Source organism: Ixodes scapularis, unplaced genomic scaffold (assembly GCF_016920785.2).
Source record: "Ixodes scapularis isolate PalLabHiFi unplaced genomic scaffold, ASM1692078v2 PGA_scaffold7__128_contigs__length_106722199, whole genome shotgun sequence".
Classification (NCBI taxonomy): Eukaryota; Metazoa; Arthropoda; class Arachnida; order Ixodida; family Ixodidae; genus Ixodes; species Ixodes scapularis.
Window position 1 is genome coordinate 92,931,396 of NW_024609882.1, and position 18,780 is coordinate 92,950,175.

Sequence of the window (18,780 nt, forward strand, 5' to 3'; positions counted from 1 at the left end):
ACAGAACACGTACATGAACAAGACGAACACCATAATGGTGTGCTTTTGACGCTGTCTGATCGGTCATCATGAGCTCGTAGCGTGGGCCGCGTCTGGACTTAAAATGCAGAACGAAGTATTCTGCGTGGAAGTTCGTCTGCTCCTTGAGCACCACATGCCTTTGTTTACCCCCCAAACACACCCGCGTGCTTTTGTTCATCCCTGACCTCAACCTATGACGGCGCTCACTTTGCTGCCGCGTCATCGCGCGCTCCCTGCACGTTTTCTTTGTTGCCCTTTGATTAGTGTGCTCTTCCTTGCGTTCCGATGTGCCAAGGATGTGTTTTGGAAAACTTTCCCGCCCTATAGACTGAATTGTTTTCAGTAGAAATTCGGTTGACAGTATTGTGTCTGTAACGGAGGTTATATCCGACCCCAATCTAGTGTTGATGACTTTAAATATTGTGTCGTCATTGTACGCCCCGAAGCGTGCGGTTGTTTATGTGCATGACTTGAACAATTCTGGCCAAGTCGACATCTTGGACCATTTAGGATTGCTGTTATCTGGATCTGATGGCGCAAGTGACGTAATGGCTCGTGCTGCCAGTCTAAAAAAAAAAAAAAAAAACATTGTCACAGCTGCATAGAACGATTTGTGTCCCCCTCCCCCCCCCCAAAAAAAACAACAACAAAAAAAACAAACAAACAAACAAAAAAAAACAAAAAAAGCACAACAACAATAATAACAAACAAACAAAGAATCAAAATGAAAACAAAAAATATATAAGAAACAGCCATGGTGTGCGAGGGGGATAATTCAAATACGGCGTAAAGTAAGACGACGGCAGGAGAGATGCAAACGACAATGGCATTTCCCGCCTTTCAGAATAATTAAGGAAAAAGTTAAAAGTGTCCAGAAACCACTATTTTTTTTTTGCACTTTACCTCAGTTTTTGGAAACAGCAGCCCAGAAATACTGAAGTTACCTTGCACCATCAAAATACATAATGTGACATGTTACTGAAGGTGGTAATAATACTTAAAACCAGAAAGACTAAAGCCAGTTAGTTCAACGAATATTTCGGCTCTTTTTTGTTGCTGCAAATATCACGGCAGATTTATTTATGGAGAGTAACCACTCTCCACGGTATAGATTAAAATCTATACCGGACGTTACCATTAACGAACAGGGAGTACTCTCACCATTAATCTTGATCCCAAAAATGTACCTGGTTCGGATAATACTATTCCTAATGAATTTTCGAGGCGATATGCAAAATGGGTTGTAAGATTTTTTACCATAATATAACGGGAGCCTTTGGAACAACACAGCGTTCCTGCGGACGGGTTGTGTGCCAGGGTTGTTCCGGTTCATAAATCAGGAGATAAACAAAATGTAAAAAACTATAGGGCGATTTTGATAACATGAACATCCTGCAAACTTTCTGAGGATATTACTTTTAAAAGCCTTTACGACTCCTTCGAGCGCTCGAACATTTTTCATAAGAACCATTATGAATATCGACGAGGCATGTTCAGAATAACGCAGTTACTCTAAACGTTTCCCCATTTGTCAAGCTCATCAAACGAAAGAAAAAAAAAAATAGATGCGATTTGTTTAGACCTCTCAAGTGCGTTTGACCGAGTGTCCAATGATGCCCTTATCAGGAACCCGTGTAGCTACAAAATTAATGATAACATCACTGAATGAATAAAGGCATGCCTTGAACGCACGACACAGTTTGTAGCACTTGATGACGCTGCGTCGCCTGTTTGTGGTGTTCCGTCCGGAGTTCATCAAGTACCTATGTTGCGGATAGGTTATTCATAGAAGACTGCTCGCTGTGGTACACAGTAAAATACATCAGGAGAACCTAAATTATTCCCTTGTTTTAATAAATAATTGGCGCCGGAGATGGGAAGTGGAACTCATCCCAGAAAAATTTGTATTCGTCAGAGTAACAAAAAAGAAAAAAAAAATCATGTTTATAAACTGAAAAATATATTTTTAAACAACAGCAGACCAGTTAAAGTATTTAGGAGTTACAATAGCTTCCGATCTAAAGTGGAAACCTCGCAATGATAATTAGTATTGTAAGGTTATGTATGAAAAAGTTATGGTTTTTGAAGCGCAACTTAAAACACGCTCCGTACAGTGCAAAACTTTCTACACATACAAGTCTAAAAAGGCTGGAATAGGCATGTGCTGTGTGAAACCCGTATAAAAGTAACCAAATCTATAAGTTAAAAAAAAAGGCTTTCCGTTTTATTATTTCAAGGTACGGTCGAATTGAGTCAGTTGCTTCCATGTTGCAGGAACTTAAACTACGATCATTGTTTTCTGTGGAGAAATTACGAGATTGAAACTTCTTTGTAGGCTTTCTCGAAACCAGCCTAACATAAACACCTCCCAATACCTGCTACCACGCCCACTAACTTGGCATATGCTAGTTGTACACTATAAAAACTTTGAAATCCAATGACTAAACAATGACACTTATGAGTGCTCTTTTTTTTTGTTAGAACTGTAAAATAACGAAACAAGCTGCCGTGTAATATTTAGAACATAGAACATGTTATCCATAGTAAACCTGGGACGTAGGAACAATAAAAAAAAACAAAAAAAAACGGGCAGAACAACAAAGACTATCTAACAGAGCTGTGTTAAAAACTTCGTTGTTCTGTCCGTTTTTGTATTGTTCCTGCGACTCAGGGTTGCTATAGACGTCATTCACCAGCTCGCCTGCGTTTTTTTACCTTTCTTCATAGAACATGTTGCCGCCTTCCAGAAAGGGCTGGAGAGTCGAACAGGCATGGAACCTTAGCTTTACATGTCTGCCGATCAGTTTTCTCCCGTGAACATGCTAAAGAATGTGTGCCAATTTCAATGTTACAACATGTACTCGCGTAGTTGTACTAAATTATTTGTTGTGTATGGCAATGTAAAATATGTTTTTTTTTTGGATTCTACTCTTGTAACTGTCGTGAAGAGGGTAAAATGTATGGAAATATGAAAACTTAAACCTGCACGGAAGCGCGCCCGCGAATACGCCAACTGACTTCGCGTCAGTGCAGTGGGGCTGCTGTCGGAACTGCGCATGCGCAAATGCCTCATCTGGCGCGAATCTGGTTTGTGCGCAGTCGCCGCATTGAGCACACATGGTGTGGAAAAAGTGGGCTTGTTTGTAAACAGCGTGTTGATGTATGTGCATGTGTGGCACTCAAAGGGTTAATGATCCAAAGAAAATGTGTAGAAACCAATTTAAACACAATGTTGACGACTTTTTGAGGTAGCCTGTAAATTAAAGGGACCATGAAGTGACCTTTTTACTTTTGCCAGATAACTTTTACATTAAACCGTCAATGTTCACTGATTGCCGAACAGGCATCCGTTTTCGTCTCGGTTTATTAACTTCTACACAAAAAAAAATTAATGATATATCGACTTTTTCTTTCTCTCCAACTGACCAAAAAACAAGCTGCGGCGTAATTTTGACGGTCGTGGCGTACTCTGGTACAGGAACCGGAAGTTCTCTCGGCAGTAGGAGAATGGGAGCGTTAGCGGCAGTTAGTGGCGGCGAGTTGGCGGTGTGCCGGTAGGTTTTACTGCACTGATGGCGCGGATGTCACCGATGTATTTTCTGAATCGGCGCCTCTCATCGCCGCGATAGCCATGGACACATCGCAGCTGAGCGAGATTCAATTACATATGTTGCGCTACAGCGACAGCTAGGGACTAGTCCCATACGCGGGTATGCCTGTTGGGAAGTCCGGCGAGTCTTCCGGTGAAGAAGTCAACCCAACTGTCATTGTTGGTAAAAATCGGCCCATGTCAGTAGTGTGCAAAGTCCCTTTTCGTCGAGAGTGTTCGTCAACACTGCCTCGGAAAACAAGGGGAAAAGATTGACCTCGCCCCTTAATCTAAAATTGAGGTCAGCGATCAAAATACGGGAAGGGTCCACAAGGGTCGCGCGGGCATGTTCCATTCAGCACGCCAGCCGGTCGTGGGCAGACGGTCTTGGCCAAGAACCGTCGAAGCAACGCTACGCCGGAGTCAGAGTGCTTGCTTCGGAGTGCCAGCTAGGCCAATCTGCCGAGCTGGTTTGGTCGCGGGTCGGTGAATTCGTGGCCGTTCTGGCTTTTCTCGGGTGTTTGTGGATGCAGCCATCTTGTTCGTCGTGGTCTGTTTCAAGTTCCTTTTTTCTTGCTTATTGAAGTTGGGACGCACGAGAAGAACACGTAGAAAAATAAACGTTCCTTGAAGGTCGGGGCCAAGTAACTGAGCCCAACGCCAACGCCACCAACGCTGTCGGCCCGTCGGCCCTACCGCCCCTGCTTTGTTTACCACACAATAGATGGCGCTTGGCTCTCAGCATTATCAAATTTGAAAATTTTCGTCACATCTCTAATTATGCTACAAAATGTGAATCTCAATATTATTTAACAAAGCTTTTAGGAAACATTCGCCGGTTATTTATTGTTTACGATCGAGGTGCTGGTGAGGTAGGCTCTTACCCAATAGGCGACGTGGATTTGGCTGACGTGCTCCGTTTCCGCCGATGCATCGCAGTAAAACGACGGAGAGCTTTCGAAGGAAAGAAGGCGCAAAAGAGTCCAGTTTTCTTTTAAAAGTTCTATAGCAAATAATTTTTTTTGGGCTCCCTATTTTTGTGTTTTTGTGTTTCTTTTCACAGCTTTTACGACGTGCGGTGGGTGAAATTCGATTTTAAAATCATTTCATGGTCTCTTTAAATAAACTACGTTTATATCGTAATAATTTAAATTATTAATTTATTAATCATTATTTAGTATTAAATAATTAAATTACAAATAAAAACTGTTATTTAAGCCCATGCTAGTTGTACTCGGAAACGTGATAAATAAAGCAAAGGATTGACAAAGGGAAGTTATCCATCATCATCATTTTTAAACCTTGAAGGCCCTTACGGGTATCACACAAGGGGGAGGGGGGGGGGGGGGGGAGTACCTGCGGAAAAAACAACAAAAAAAAAAACAACAAACAATCCAAAACAGTATATACAGGAACAGACAAAATGTGGGTTACACGCTGGAGAACATTGTTATATAAAGGAACAGAAGCAGGAAAAAATAAGCACTCAAAACATCTTGAAGGAAAAACAGCTGATTAAACACAAAAATACAGAAATAAAACATTTCTATAGGAAGTATTCACTGGCGGCCATAGCTGCGCGCGACTGCTGAGCGCGTGCTGATGGCGAGCTTCCAGGGTTCTTTTGCAACGTGCATTGAAATATTTTAAATATTTTAGGGATGTTTCCATCGCATTTTATGTAAACTAGAATTATCCCTCTGGCGTCACTGAATGTGGAAGGACGGTGTGACTGGACGGAATGTCCGAGTCAAGCGCTACAGATTTGGTACAGAAAACGCCGTGTTTTTCTTTTTGTGGACCAAACGAAATCGGAAAGAACAAAAATATCTTTCTGATTTTTCTTATACAAACAGCTTCAGATTCTGGCATTTTTCGATCATCTGGGAGCCAATGAATTGGTGGACATCAATTACCTTCGTGTTAATAGCGAATACGTTTTGCAACACTTCAGGGCTCGCCGAGGCCTGTACACACTGGACACGAGTTCTCACACGCAAAACAAAAACCGTATACGCTCCCCATATGGGCACACGAAACAATTACCTAGCGGTTTGCACGCCTACGGGACGCGAATACGGCTTTTTGCCGTGAGCGGAAAACGTAGTGTCCAGTAAGGACGCCCTTTTATTTGTATCTTTTAGTAAACCATTTGACGCTACAAAGTATTATTCCTTAAATGGGCCTTCGAGAGAAAGAAGAAAGCTAAATGCTTTTTCGAATGGAGCGCCGATCGCTGGCAAATAGGAGCGTTTAGTGACGTCATCTTGAAGGCATTAGTAAAGCAGTGACATCGACATCTGGAGCCTGGACTGGCTGAAAATGTGCGCCTGATCCTCCTAATGCTATACATGACATGCACTGACATCATATCAGCAGCCATCGAGGTGGTCTGGAGGTTGAGCGCGTACCTTCTCGAGCCTCTATTTCGCACCTGCCAATTCGTTTCTCGTGGGAAGAACAAGTAAGAATGACCCAAAATTACCACCAGCGCGGGGCCATGACGCAACGTGCGAGCCATGTATTGAGCGCGTGATTATAGCTCATGTCATGGTCGATTCATGAAAGAAGAAGAAAAAGCTGAGAGCTGCGCGAGGGGGGAGAAAAAAGAAAAAAGAAGTGAGAGAGATCGTCGAACGGTCGTCGGAGTGCAGCCATCGCGACGAACTGCCGGGCCTGGGCGCTTGGGTGCCATGACCCAAACCAGAACCAGTCAGCGAGTTGCGGGCTGAAGCAAGGCAACAGGAAGGCTGCCGGAGCTCCGTCGGTGAGAGGACACCAAGAAACCCGGTCCCGAGATCCCTTCGCCGTGGCCAAAGCATCCATCAGCGTGGTGCCGACCAGGTCCGGGTTAGCCCAGCGATCGGCATTGGGAATTTCGGCGTCCGGAATCCAGGCTCCCGTTACCATCATCGAGAACTTGGTAACCACGATCCAGAACCCGGCAACTACATCCGCAACACCTTGAGCATCTTCCGCCAACGGAAAAGACCGGAACTCAAGTGAATATTGCCTTGTGTACATATCCCTCGATTCGGTTTATCTTCATGTTCCTTTTTTATTAGACACCCTTTTTCATTTTCTTCTCAATACAAATTGCCTGGATTCAATTGGGTCTCGTATTCTTTTTCTTTACATAAATGATTATTTGAACGAGCCTTGCGTACCTCGTGACAGCTCATACCTTCGCCTGAAACACCATTAAACCATTAAATCTGCGGGTCGTCCAAAGTTTTATAACGGGGAAACAAATCGTGTGTCCTTAAAGATACCATGAAATCAATTTTGGGTTGTGACAAAGGATTTTGGATTGGAGTTTTACTAACCGCTAATTGTTGGGTGGGTCACAAGAAAACTAGTACACAGAGTAGAAAGCGAAAAGCCTGCTTTTCAGTTCGGAAATGTGAAAATGTAGCGGACTCCTTCTTACCTCCTTTCCTTAGAAAGCTGTCCGCCTTTTCTGTGTGATGTATCCGCGGTGCCCAAGCACGTCAGCCAAGTCCAGCTCACGCATTGGACACGAGCAATGCATCACTTAGACGTATAAGGACGTCAACAATCGATCCGTCGACGAATATTTGGATTCCCGTTTGTGACATATGAGTGCAATGCCAGCCCTTGTCATCACTTGTTAATGACATGTTCCATGGTGTGCATGCTGAAAAAGCTCGATGGCAGCTTGAAGTCATCACATCCGGTGAAACACTGTGTCACAACCAGTTGAATTTTAATTTCGCTTTCGATTTGAGAAGAAAAGCTAAATAAGAATAAATGGAAAAATAACTTCACGGTCCCTTTACAGAGGTCGTGAAACGATATTGGGTAGGAAGGTTGGTCAGTTTACACAAGTTTTTACTGGCACCTGCTGGACCCAGGTATTCTGGCAGGCAACGCCACTGACAAAGTGTCTTCTTTGTCAATGCTAACTTTCAAGGATATAAGCCGACGTTGTTTTCCCGTCTCTCCGCAAAATTTGGGGACGAGGTTGTGCACATTGCATTTTTGGTGTTCTCCACACTGCGAACACCAAGATGCCGTCATCAAGTTTTGCAATCCCCAGGATTTCGTCATCCAGCTTTGCGATCCCCGCGGTGACAAGATTTGAATGCGGCTCCCACAGTGAACAGGAGCACTGATTGAGCACTAATCAATGCCTCGACATGCATTCCGGTAGTCCATGGCTCATTCCTTAATCACTGCGATGATCGGAAAAGCCGAACCACAACAACGTGTTGGACTCAGCGCTTGTCCCGTGTTTTGCCAACCCCATCGCGTGGCTAAAATAAAGATTGGCGCACATAATCGGTTCTACATCACATGGCCGCTTGTTCTGGCTGTAAGTTGAAGGGGCGAATGATGCCAATTGTTTTCGACTTCTTTTCTCAACTTCCATTGCGTGAAAATAAATAAATAAATAAACGAACCAACGCGTGTTTTATGGCTTTTAAACATCAGAAAAAAATATTGTAAACATAACTTACTAAAAAAATAAGAAAAGAAATGTTGCATCGGCTTTTAACATTAACGAGAATAGCTTGCGATGACCTCAGGGTTTTGTCGTTTTCTTTCTCTATTGATCCACTCTAATCACGTCATTAACAAACAGCGATGCTACATGGAATTTGGAATTCTTCTTTTTTTCGCTTAAGTTTTGTGAAAAGACCATGTCTTTTATACATATAATTTTACAGTGTTACTAGATTTTGATACACTGGTTGATGCACAAATTATGCAGGCTAATATATACCGCATTTTTATAGCTTGAAGGGGCAAATATCAGCTGAACAAAAAATAAGTTTTCCCTAGTCTGCACCCGATGCATTACACGTCTAGTGCGTACTTCGCTCGTAAAGGATTCTCGTACACAAGATACGTTGAATATTACCAGCCTTATTAATGCACAAGCAAGCACAAGTCACACAGAAATTCCCATTAACGCAAATTGTCATTCACAAGATCACAAAATCCGTCAAATCAAATTTGGGGTTTTTTACGTGCCAAACCAACGACGGGCATCTGGCACGCCCCAGCGGAGGACTGACGATTAATTTCGATCCCCTGGGAATCTTTTGACATGCAACCGAAAGCTCGGTTACACGGCGCCTTCTCCGCAATAAGGCTCCGTCATATTGCGGGCACCTCGGTCGGGATTCGAACCCGCCACCTGGGGATCCTCACAAAATCCGTAACGTCATGGTCACAATGAACGATCTTGGAAAATTGAATCCATGCTGTTGGCACCTGTAGTTTGTCTGCACAGCGTGAATTCTAAATTTAAACATGTATGGACCGAGGTCCGTACGTCTCCGAGGTCCGCATGGTCCGTAAAATGCAATAATTAGAATCGAGTAACAGCCCTATTAAAAAAAAAAAGAATAAAGAAATACACCCATTCGACCGATATACCGTAGTACTATATGATAAAACCATATGGCATATTACACGCGTCTTTGCAATGAAGAAAGCACAGGCCAATTTCACAACTGGCCCTGGCGTTTCAGCCTACACTCTCTGTCAAATGGCACGTAAAGGACATTGTTTTCTTCCAATTCTCTTCACTAATTTGACAACTGGCGACATTTTATATAAATAAATTCAGCTAACAACAACAACAATATTTGGCGTGACGACGGTCTTGGAAAATTGAATCCATGCTGGCACCTGTAGCTCGTTTGCACCTTTGCATTTAATTGCATTATAATAATATTTGGCGTGTTTGATGTGCGTAATATGCCCAAAATAAACAGGATCGAGATATTCTTCAATCACAGTCCGCTAATAAAACTACTTCATTTTATAATTTTTCCTCGTGTGGGCACTTCGTCATGGTGTTATGGGTTATGGCCCAGGGTGTGCATTCTCCGGTTTTAACCGAAAAACACCGATAAGCATCCGTCGGTGACGAAAATATAAAATCGGTTAAAACCGAAAAACACCGGTGGTTGGATATTTTTGCCCTGGTTAAAACCGAAAAACACCGGTCGTTGCTAGTTTCCGACCTAGCGAAACCCTTTCCCCGTAGAGGTTCGTCAAACGTGTTATCTCGTGGATCCTGCATTCTTCCAGTGTTTATACATGGCTTGCAGGTGGCGTCAGTCCGCCCTCTTTTCTGGGGGTCAAAAGCGTCTAGTGAACGCAGTGGAAGCTAAGCTCTCATACGCCTTTCCCCTATTGTGCCTCCCATGGCTCCCTTTTGTGGACAAATTAACACAGTGGAGGGTAGGCTCTCACGTGCCTTTTCTTCATTGTGTCTGGCCAAGTGATGTTGGTGAAAGCCATGTATTCAAAGGTTGCTGTGGTTCCTGGAAGTCACTGCCAACGTTCGTGTCGTACAGGAGCGTGCGTTTTCATAATTGCGGGTTGCGAACCGCAAGGAACGTGCTGCTATGACGGCAGCACGTTCCTTGCGTGTAGATGCAAGCATGAAAGTATACTTGCATCTACTATGATAACCAAGTGTTAGAAATAGTTGCTTCCTAGAGAAGAAGTGTATGAACTATGTGAATAAAATTGGAACTCTCTGTCTGTGATCAGTCGCTTTTTTTCACCGATATTCACCGATTTTAGCCTCGTCGTGAGACGTTCCACCGAAATACACCGGTGTTTTGAAAATAAATAAACACTGAAAAACATCCGCCGATTTTTCTCACAAATAAACACCGGAAAGTACACACCCTAGTTATGGGTCGCATGGGTGCGTATGGCTTTTTACAGTGGGCAAGTTTTTCTTAACTCACCAACTCCACCGAAGGACAGAGACACAGTAAAGACGAAGACAACTCAAAGCACTTTTACTGTGTGATGAACCTACTAGCCCAACTCATCATTCTGCTTGTTTAACTCACCGAAATTAACGGTAGCCCTGTCTTCCAGGCGTACAGCCGACTGGTGGCCGTGCGGCACGTAAGCCTCCAGGCGTACCCGGGCGACGTGACGGTGCTGCTGGGCCGCAACGGCGCCGGCAAGACGACTCTGCTGCGCCTAATCACGGGCCTGGAGCAGGCCACCGAGGGCACCGTCATCGTGGGTGGGCACGACGTGGCCACGGACACGGACTCGGCGAGACGCTCCATGGGCTTCTGCCCGCAGGAGAACATCCTCTTTCCGGGGCTCACGGTCCTGGAGCATCTGCAGCTTTTCGCAAGAGTGAACCTGGGTTCAGATAGTTTTCTGGCTGGGGTTCAGGGCGACTAAAATGACAGAACCGACGAAGTGACCGGGAAAGGCGTTCACCGCATGCAACGTACCATGCAATGTAGAAAAGAGTTTCGGGAATTCATGAGCTACGCTTGTTCCGGTGTTGAGGAAGGATCTGTCGCTTTGGTTGCTTTCGACGTAACGGACACAAGTCTATGAACAAACAGCCTTAAATGGGTCATGAAAGTTTTTCTCTACTTGCGTTAAATACTATTTAGAATTAATCCCCAACGTTAATAACTGAATGAGCTTGCCTTAGAGCCAGAACAAGCGGCTACGTGGCCTGTTGCCTGTCCTATGCCGCCAACGTTACTCATACCTACGGGCTGGAATAAGCAAAATAAAAAAAAAAAAAGTAAAAAAAAAAAAAAAAACGCGGGCTGAGTTTAAGGCATTGTTAGAGCTCGTCTATTCCCATCACTGCAGTGGTTGCACACGAGCCACTGCCCGAGTGTCCGGCGAGGCATTGCTTGTTACGAGCCGAAGTCGACTGCTCACGCAGTTCTCGTGTCCAGTCGATGAGCCGCGCTCGACTGTCGTCACGTAGGTGTTTTCGATCCCACAATTATGTCATCAAGGTTTGCGAAGGCATGACTGAAAGAAATAGTCCACTTTTATCCTCGGAATTTTACCGTAAAAAAAAACAACAACAAAAAAAACTACTGAGTTAGGGCCGATCTGTGCCAGTATACTTGGGCCCGACTAGGACCGGTACACATCTGCTAAAGTGACGATCATTCCAACCCAATATCGTTTCATGATGATGATGTTGTTTCTGAGATCTAAAAATCGTATGCTCAAAGTGGGGTTTGGTGTTGCTCGTCCGGAGGCAGGAGGGCCCATGCCGGTGTCCATTCCCCACCGCCGAGGTCTCGTAGTCCGAAGTGGGGGCGGGAGACTAAGAAAAAGAACGGATAAACGAGTTTATTTACATGGATATGAGTAGTAGCTTAATGGCAAATGGAGCACACGCAAGCGGCAGCCGGACAGGTCCTTCTATAATAAAATACAAGATTCTGGAGCTGCCGCTCCATGGCAACCTCCTCTCGGCGTTCATGCTTGGTCTTTAAGTCTCCGAACTAAAGCCGTCTAGTGGAGGATTGGCTTACATGCAGGAGACGCGCACACGACACACGGCACATTCGTCCAGGATCGGATACTGTCCGGCGTTCTTGAAGAATGGAGATACCTCCGCGGGAGGCAGACGCCGTAGGCGCCGTGGACAAAACACACTGACGGTAACGTCTGTTCCCATGCACTTGAACCGAGGCCTGAGAGGAACGCTTCTTCGGTTCCATGTCAGACAGGTGGAACGTGCGAAAAGGGCTCGGATCGCATGCCAACCGTCTTGACGTCCGCTCGATGTTCGCTGTGCGGAATGCAAGGTCGACCTCAACAGGAGATAACTCACTTTGCGAAATCCATAAATCATCGCTGTGCGCGGCCGATTTCTTTAATAAAATAGCAGTACAAGATCGAACACAGCGAGGTCATCTCCGGCAATGGGAGGAGCATTGTTCCGGCAGCCAGGACGACGTGTCACCAATGCAAACGCGACATTTCTTTCATATTACAAACACTGTTACTATAAAATTTGTAGGCGTTTGCAGATGATAAAAGCAACTAAGATTAGTCAGGACATGTTAATTTTTTCCGGAGGGAGCATAATACTACAATAACAGTCTCAAAAACAGCGCATTATGTTCGTTTTTTCTTTTTCTTCCGCGGGAGTGATGTGTCCAGTCGTCAACTCTCGAGCGCTCGAGAGCTCAAGCGCGCGCCTCCTTGGTTGAATCATATACTTCGTCTTACCCTACGATGGACTAAAGGCAAAAGCTACGAACCGCCAGATCCAATCACGAGCCACTTAGAAATTGTGCGGTATTTTGCTTCGATGCACGTACCGGTGCCCGCATCTCGAATCACTGATTAGGGGACGGGTGGACAGTGGTTCGAATCGAGGAGCACTGAGTCACTCAACAATTTTACGTCGCAAAGGAAGCCATGACATATAGGCTCTTTGCAGGTTCGAAGCTATCGAAATGATGCGGCGCTTTTGGATTCGAGCATTATTCATCCACCCCTTATCAATGTTAAGCGTGTCATAGTATAGCGTGGAACGGGATTGGACCTGGGCGGCCTGTGGCTGTGGCCTTTAGTCCATCGTTGGATGAGACAAACCATAGTCCGGGCTGTATGGGCAACGACCCTCGCGCATTCGAGATATGACTGCGCAATTCCACCGGTCGGAGGGGCGAGGATCCTTGGCTTGGTATTATTGGCTGAAAGTGGTCCTGGATTTGGAACATGCTCCTCCAATCACCGGAGAGGACCTCGGTGTGATGCGATTTTTGATTGCTTTCTTAACAGGAAAAATAGCCGCGTATCGCCATAATTTTGGGATTTCTAGGATGCTTAGAGCCATCATAGTGAGTTATCGCCATTCTTAGGCAATCTCAAAAACCTTGTCAGAGCACCTTTAGGATCGGTATTGACGCGTTGGTAGTTCAGACACTGTGCCTGGGACGCTTCTTCGACTGGTGTACTTAAACTCTCAACCAACCCATACATCAAAAATGGTCCCCAAGTGGCCACAAGTGTCGTCAAGGAATCCGGCGAGTCGTGCTGTCGAAAATGTTTCGATCTTCGCGGTTCGGCGTAGAAATATCGGAAAAATGTTTGAGTGAAAGCGAGTGTTTTCTCTTATTGCGGTGTTCCAACTCCTGGCTCGTGAAGAACGGGCTGTCAGGCTCAGAAGCGACCGGCAGCAAAACAGGTGTCTACCACACCGTCCGGACCACGGCAGGCAACGGCATGGCACTAGTATGGACTTGAAAGACGGAAATCAAGGGACCACTTTTTAAGGATGCGGTAAACACAGAAGTCGAAGACGCGTTCCAGGTACCAGAGTTTGAGTCTTCGCCGTTGCGTGAGGAAGGCCCACGCACGCAGAGAACTCTTCCTGAAAAAGCTCCATTCTCAAAGTCGCCTCCGCTCGTTCAGGTCCGTCGCAACGAATGGGCTCTGGCGAACACCAAGATCGACGACATCCTCGTAGCCTTCTCCCTGGACGCCAAGCGCGACGCTCTGGCCAGTTCTCTTTCGTGGGGCATGAAGCGGAAGCTGCAGCTGGGAATCGCCATTGTCGGGGACCCGTTGGTGAGCTGTGGCGCACTTAAAGTCCCTCGATAAAATTCACGCTTACAAGTACCGCCATGCATTGCTGTGGAAACCCGCGAGACAAGCGCAACGAGCGGGTGTTCCGAAGTCATTTGCTTCCAAGGACCGCTCATTTCAGTGCTGCGCCGCCATTTGCTTTCTAGGGCCGCTTGAGACACGGTCCTCATGCACCGGCGCATTTGACGATATTTGCAAGACAAACACAAACACATCAAGGGACTTTAGGGCGCACATCATGGCCCGTTTGCTCGAAGCCGGTTAACTTTAACCGGGCTTAAAAGTTAATCGCCCTTCCCTACTAGGTATTTACAAGTACCTGCCAAGCTTGACGAGGGCTGGATGAGCGACAGCTCCATGTTTTATTATGAGGTGGCAGCTGGTGTTGCCTACTGGCTGTAGCGAATATACATGGCTTCCGTGGAAAAGTTCCCGCAATGGGGGGACCCAAAAAATGCCCGTTGCCTTGTTTTCGCGACGCAGCGCGGCATACATTTGAGCTTAAGAAACAATTTTTATTGCTCGAGGTACAAATAATCGGCAAGGTAAAACTAAATTAACCCTTGTTTGGAAATCTTCCGAATATTTGGCTGTATGAAGTGAAGAAAAGCCTGGTAGAAATTTCCTTCCGAGTTCGAAAGAGGACGACGAAGTTCAGTCCTAGAAACGATGAGAAAGAAGTGAGCAGTGAAAGGCGGGTGGTACACCGGCAGCATGGTTGGCCAGCATGTAACAACTGTAAATAACACCGTCATAAATTGAAAAACCTGTTTATTCGGCTCCAGTGAAAATAGACCGATTGGTAAATTACCCAAGCATCGAAAAGAACGCTGAAAGTGTAATTCTACTATCCGCGCGCGCAGGCCTTCCCTTTATAAAATATTCGAAGTAAATAATCATAATAAATCTTTGACGAACGCGCGTGCACGGCAAAATTTGTTTTAGGCTTTTTGCTTCAGAACAGTTATTACTGCAGACGCCAGCAGGTGCAGCGCGTGTAACTACACTCCTAGCATGCACCTCGGTGCTTGGGAAATTTAACAAAAGGTCTATTGGCACGCTGTCTGCTCTCGTGTGCTATCAATACCCGGCCGATTGAGTCAAGGCAATCCACTTCCCAAAGACGTTACTATGCCGACAACTATCGCGTTCATTTAGGCTTAGGAATGGCCAGAGTCGAAAGTTTATCTAAAAAATGCGGCGAGGTCATTGCTCATGTTTTGCGTTTTAAGTGAGGTAAGGCAACGCGAAAACCTCCTGCACAAATCATTGCTGACTAACGCGCCCGCCTCTGCAGCTACTACGACGTATTAGTTCCAAAGCGAGCGGCGCTCGCTCACCGGTGCACCGCCGTGTTTCCCCGCCGCCCTTACTCTGCCGGTCACGTGACCCGAAATTCCCCCTCGTACGGAAATCCGGTTAACCGCGGTTAGGTAACAGCTTCGAGCAAACGGGCCCATAACAGCAACCTCTTGCTGTCACACAAAGAAAAGTGTTTATAGGAGGTATTCACTGGCTGCCAAAGCTCTGTACGCGACTGCTGACCGCGTGCTGAGGGAGGGCTTCCGCAGTTCTTTTGCAATGGGCATTATGCAACCATCAAGATTGCCGGTCTTAGTAGGCTATTACCTTGAGCTCGCTCTGAGCGTGTGCCCTAAATATCGCTCCCAAGCATGGCGTCCAATGAATACCCCCAATACTCCGTTCACCCTTAAGCTCAGACTGCAGCCACCGCCAGAAGCACGAGAGCTCGAATTCGCTGCTTTGAAGCGTTCTTCCGCAGAACCAGCGCTGGAGCTAGAAATATATTTCTCAAGGCCAGGAGCGCGGTCTAGCTCGCGCTTGTTGTTTTAGCTGTAGTCTCAGCTTAAGGGTGAACAAAGTGTATTTACTGAAACCTACCTTGGTGGAAAAGCGCGGGAAGCCAACCTCTGCGATCAACAGGGGGAGCCTAGAGCCACCAAAGAAGCCAGGCTTCAGAGTAACAACACTTTAGCCATTTTGGCAATTAAAACTACGGTTGTTCGTTACATGAAGCTTTGCCTTAAATCGTAGGGAACGCTTTTTTGTCATCCAGAAATATTGACATTCCCCGACAAATCAAAATGCTATCAACTGAGCTTCCTGACAGTGTCTAAAAAGCTCGAAGTAGAATTTTCGCATCGTAATGCGCGATTTGCGGCCGCTCTGCACAAAACACAAAATGGCGGCGCCCACAGGAACATGGGGGAATGGAGTGCCGACATCAACGTTACTAGAACACTGGGGAAACTCGCCGTCGAAACCTGGGCCGCTGGCGTCCACCGAGACCAAGCTAAATACGACAACAGCGCCACTCTTTATCGTTTGTCTGTACTGCCGCCACCTTGAGCTTTTAGAAAGTCTGTTTTTGCGTAAAAACAAACGGAAAAGACTCTTTTTGTATGCATTTTTTTGGAGTTTAGAACAAAATGAAGGGCGCGTGATGTTTTTATAATCTTAGTTTGCAAGGTTTTGCGGAACAATTAATATTGTTTTTATACAATCATGCCTCAGCGGTCCTTTCAGGCAGTGCGTCCCGACCTAGGTGCATTTTAACTTCGGGTAGAATTTCGCGGCGCGTCCGCTATGGAGACGGAGGTGGCACCCCTGTAACCTCTTCCGCTGTATCTGTTTCGGCGCCAAAATGGCCGATTAAAGCCAAAATAAAAGGAACGTGCAGTTCCTCGAGTGGCCGCTGCGGGAGAAATGGCGGCGTTGTGTTCGCCATTAGCTCGGTTCTGGTGGACAGATTGGGGCCACTTTTTCAGAGCAGTGGCAGTTTCCCAACTGAGTGGTTCTAGTAACGTTGGCCGACATCAAAACGTAACTTATTTACTGGCTGTGTGAAATCCTGTGGATTATCAAGCCTAAAAAAAGTTCAATATCCCCACGCAAAAGAAGAAAATATTATTTTTTTTGGTTCAAAAATAAACCCGACATCTTCGAACGGTCATTTTCTGCCCAAATCTAAAGCTGGAAATCTGAACCAGATGCCAAATGTTCCAAACTAACCTTTATCTTATTCAAATGTTATGAAGGTAATTTTATAAAACCTTCAATGGGAAAATGGTGTCAGTTTTCGCCTGTTTTCTGTAACTGGCGGCATTCAGCTGCATGAACTCGAGGGCTCCGTATCGGTCAACATTTTCCAACAGACCATAAGAAAAGGGGAAAAAAGTGAAAGCCGTTTACAACTCGCTGTAACGCCGAATTGGAGCGCAGCTCTTGAGGAGGAAGAGGGAAGAGTACTGAGGGGAGGGCAGACCCCTCCTCCTCCTCCTCCTCCTCCTCCTCCCCTCATTCTTTAATATGTTCCGGGGGTCACCTGAACTCGGGGGGAGGGGGTCACGTGACCTCGGGGGGGGGGTCGCGTGACTTCGGGGGGTCACGTGACCTCGGGGAGGGGGGTCACGTGACCTTGGGTGGTCACGTGACCTTGGGGGGTCAAGTGACCCTGGGAGGTCACGTGGGGGTCACGTGACCTCGAGGTGACCTTGGGAGGGGTCACGTGACCTCGGGGTCACGTGACCTTGGGTGACCTGGGGGTCACGTGACGTTGAAGTGACCTTGGAAGAGGTCACGCGACCTTGGAAGGGGTCACGTGACCTGGGGGTCACGTGACTTTGGGATGACCTTGGGGTGACCTTGGTTACGCTGACGGCGACAGCGACGGCGACGGCGACGCCGCTCAAGCCGTAAACGGGGGCCTAAGAGCTGCGCTCTAAAAAAATCACTGGTAACTTTCTTTTGGTATAGATATATGTTAGTTATGTAACTTCTACAGCTGGTTTGGAGCTCTAGGACTACATCTGGGCGGATAATGAGCATTCGGCGATGAATAATTTAATTTTGCAATAAAAAAAAGTGAAAGCCGTTTACAACTCCCTGTAACACCGAATTAGAGCGCAGCTCTTGAGGAGGAGGAGGAGGGAAGGGTACTGGGGGGATGAAGTGACCTGGAGGGGTCACGTGACCTTGGGGGTCACGTGACGATGCCGATGATGTCATCAGTGACGTCACTGATGACATAATCAGTGACGATGACGATGCGGACTCCGATGACGTCATCAGCGATGATGACGATGACGATGCGGATGTCGGTGACGTCATCAGTGACGTCACTGATGACGTCATCTGTGATGATCACGATGACGATGCGGATGCCGGTGATGTCATCAGTGACGTCACTGATGACGGCATCCGTGATGATGACGATGACGATGCGGATGCCAGTGACGTCATCAGTGACGTCACTGATGACGCCATCAGCGATGATGACGATGACGATGCGGATGCCGGTGAGGTAATCAGTGACGTCACTGATGATGTCATCAGTGATGATGACGATGACGATGCGGATGCCGGTGACGTCATCAGTGACGATGACGTCATCGGGGAGGTCACGTGACCCTGGGGGTGGTCACGTGACCTCGGGGGGGTGGGGGCGTGTCACGTGACTTCAGGGTGGGTCACGTGACCTCGGGGGTCACGTGACTTTGGGGGTCGCGTGACCCCCAAGGTCATCCCAAAGTCACCCCAAGGTCACGTGACCCTGGGACGGTCACGTGACCTCTGGGGGTCACACCTTGGGGGTCACGTGACCTTGGGATGACCTTGGGGTGACTGGTTACGCCGACGGCGACGGCGACGCCGACGCCGCTCAAGCCGGGAACGGGCCCCTAACAGCTGTGCTCTAAAAACAAAAAACAATATGTGAATGTTTTTTTTGAGGCCCTGTACATTACCCGGAAACACTTTGGTCCTGTCGTACGTAT

The 18,780-nt window shown here is 46.6% G+C and overlaps 1 protein-coding gene across 1 annotated transcript in view; it reads left to right on the top strand.

The window, feature by feature from the left end:
- The window catches only part of LOC8040344 (retinal-specific phospholipid-transporting ATPase ABCA4), a 223,262-nt gene that overhangs the window by 34,504 nt on the left and 169,978 nt on the right, over positions 1–18,780 (top strand). Inside the window, exons 4-5 of the mRNA XM_029977824.3 lie at positions 10,484–10,756; positions 13,811–13,966. Of these exons, the coding sequence (XP_029833684.3) occupies positions 10,484–10,756; positions 13,811–13,966 (429 nt within the window). The remainder of the gene's footprint in view (positions 1–10,483; positions 10,757–13,810; positions 13,967–18,780) is intronic.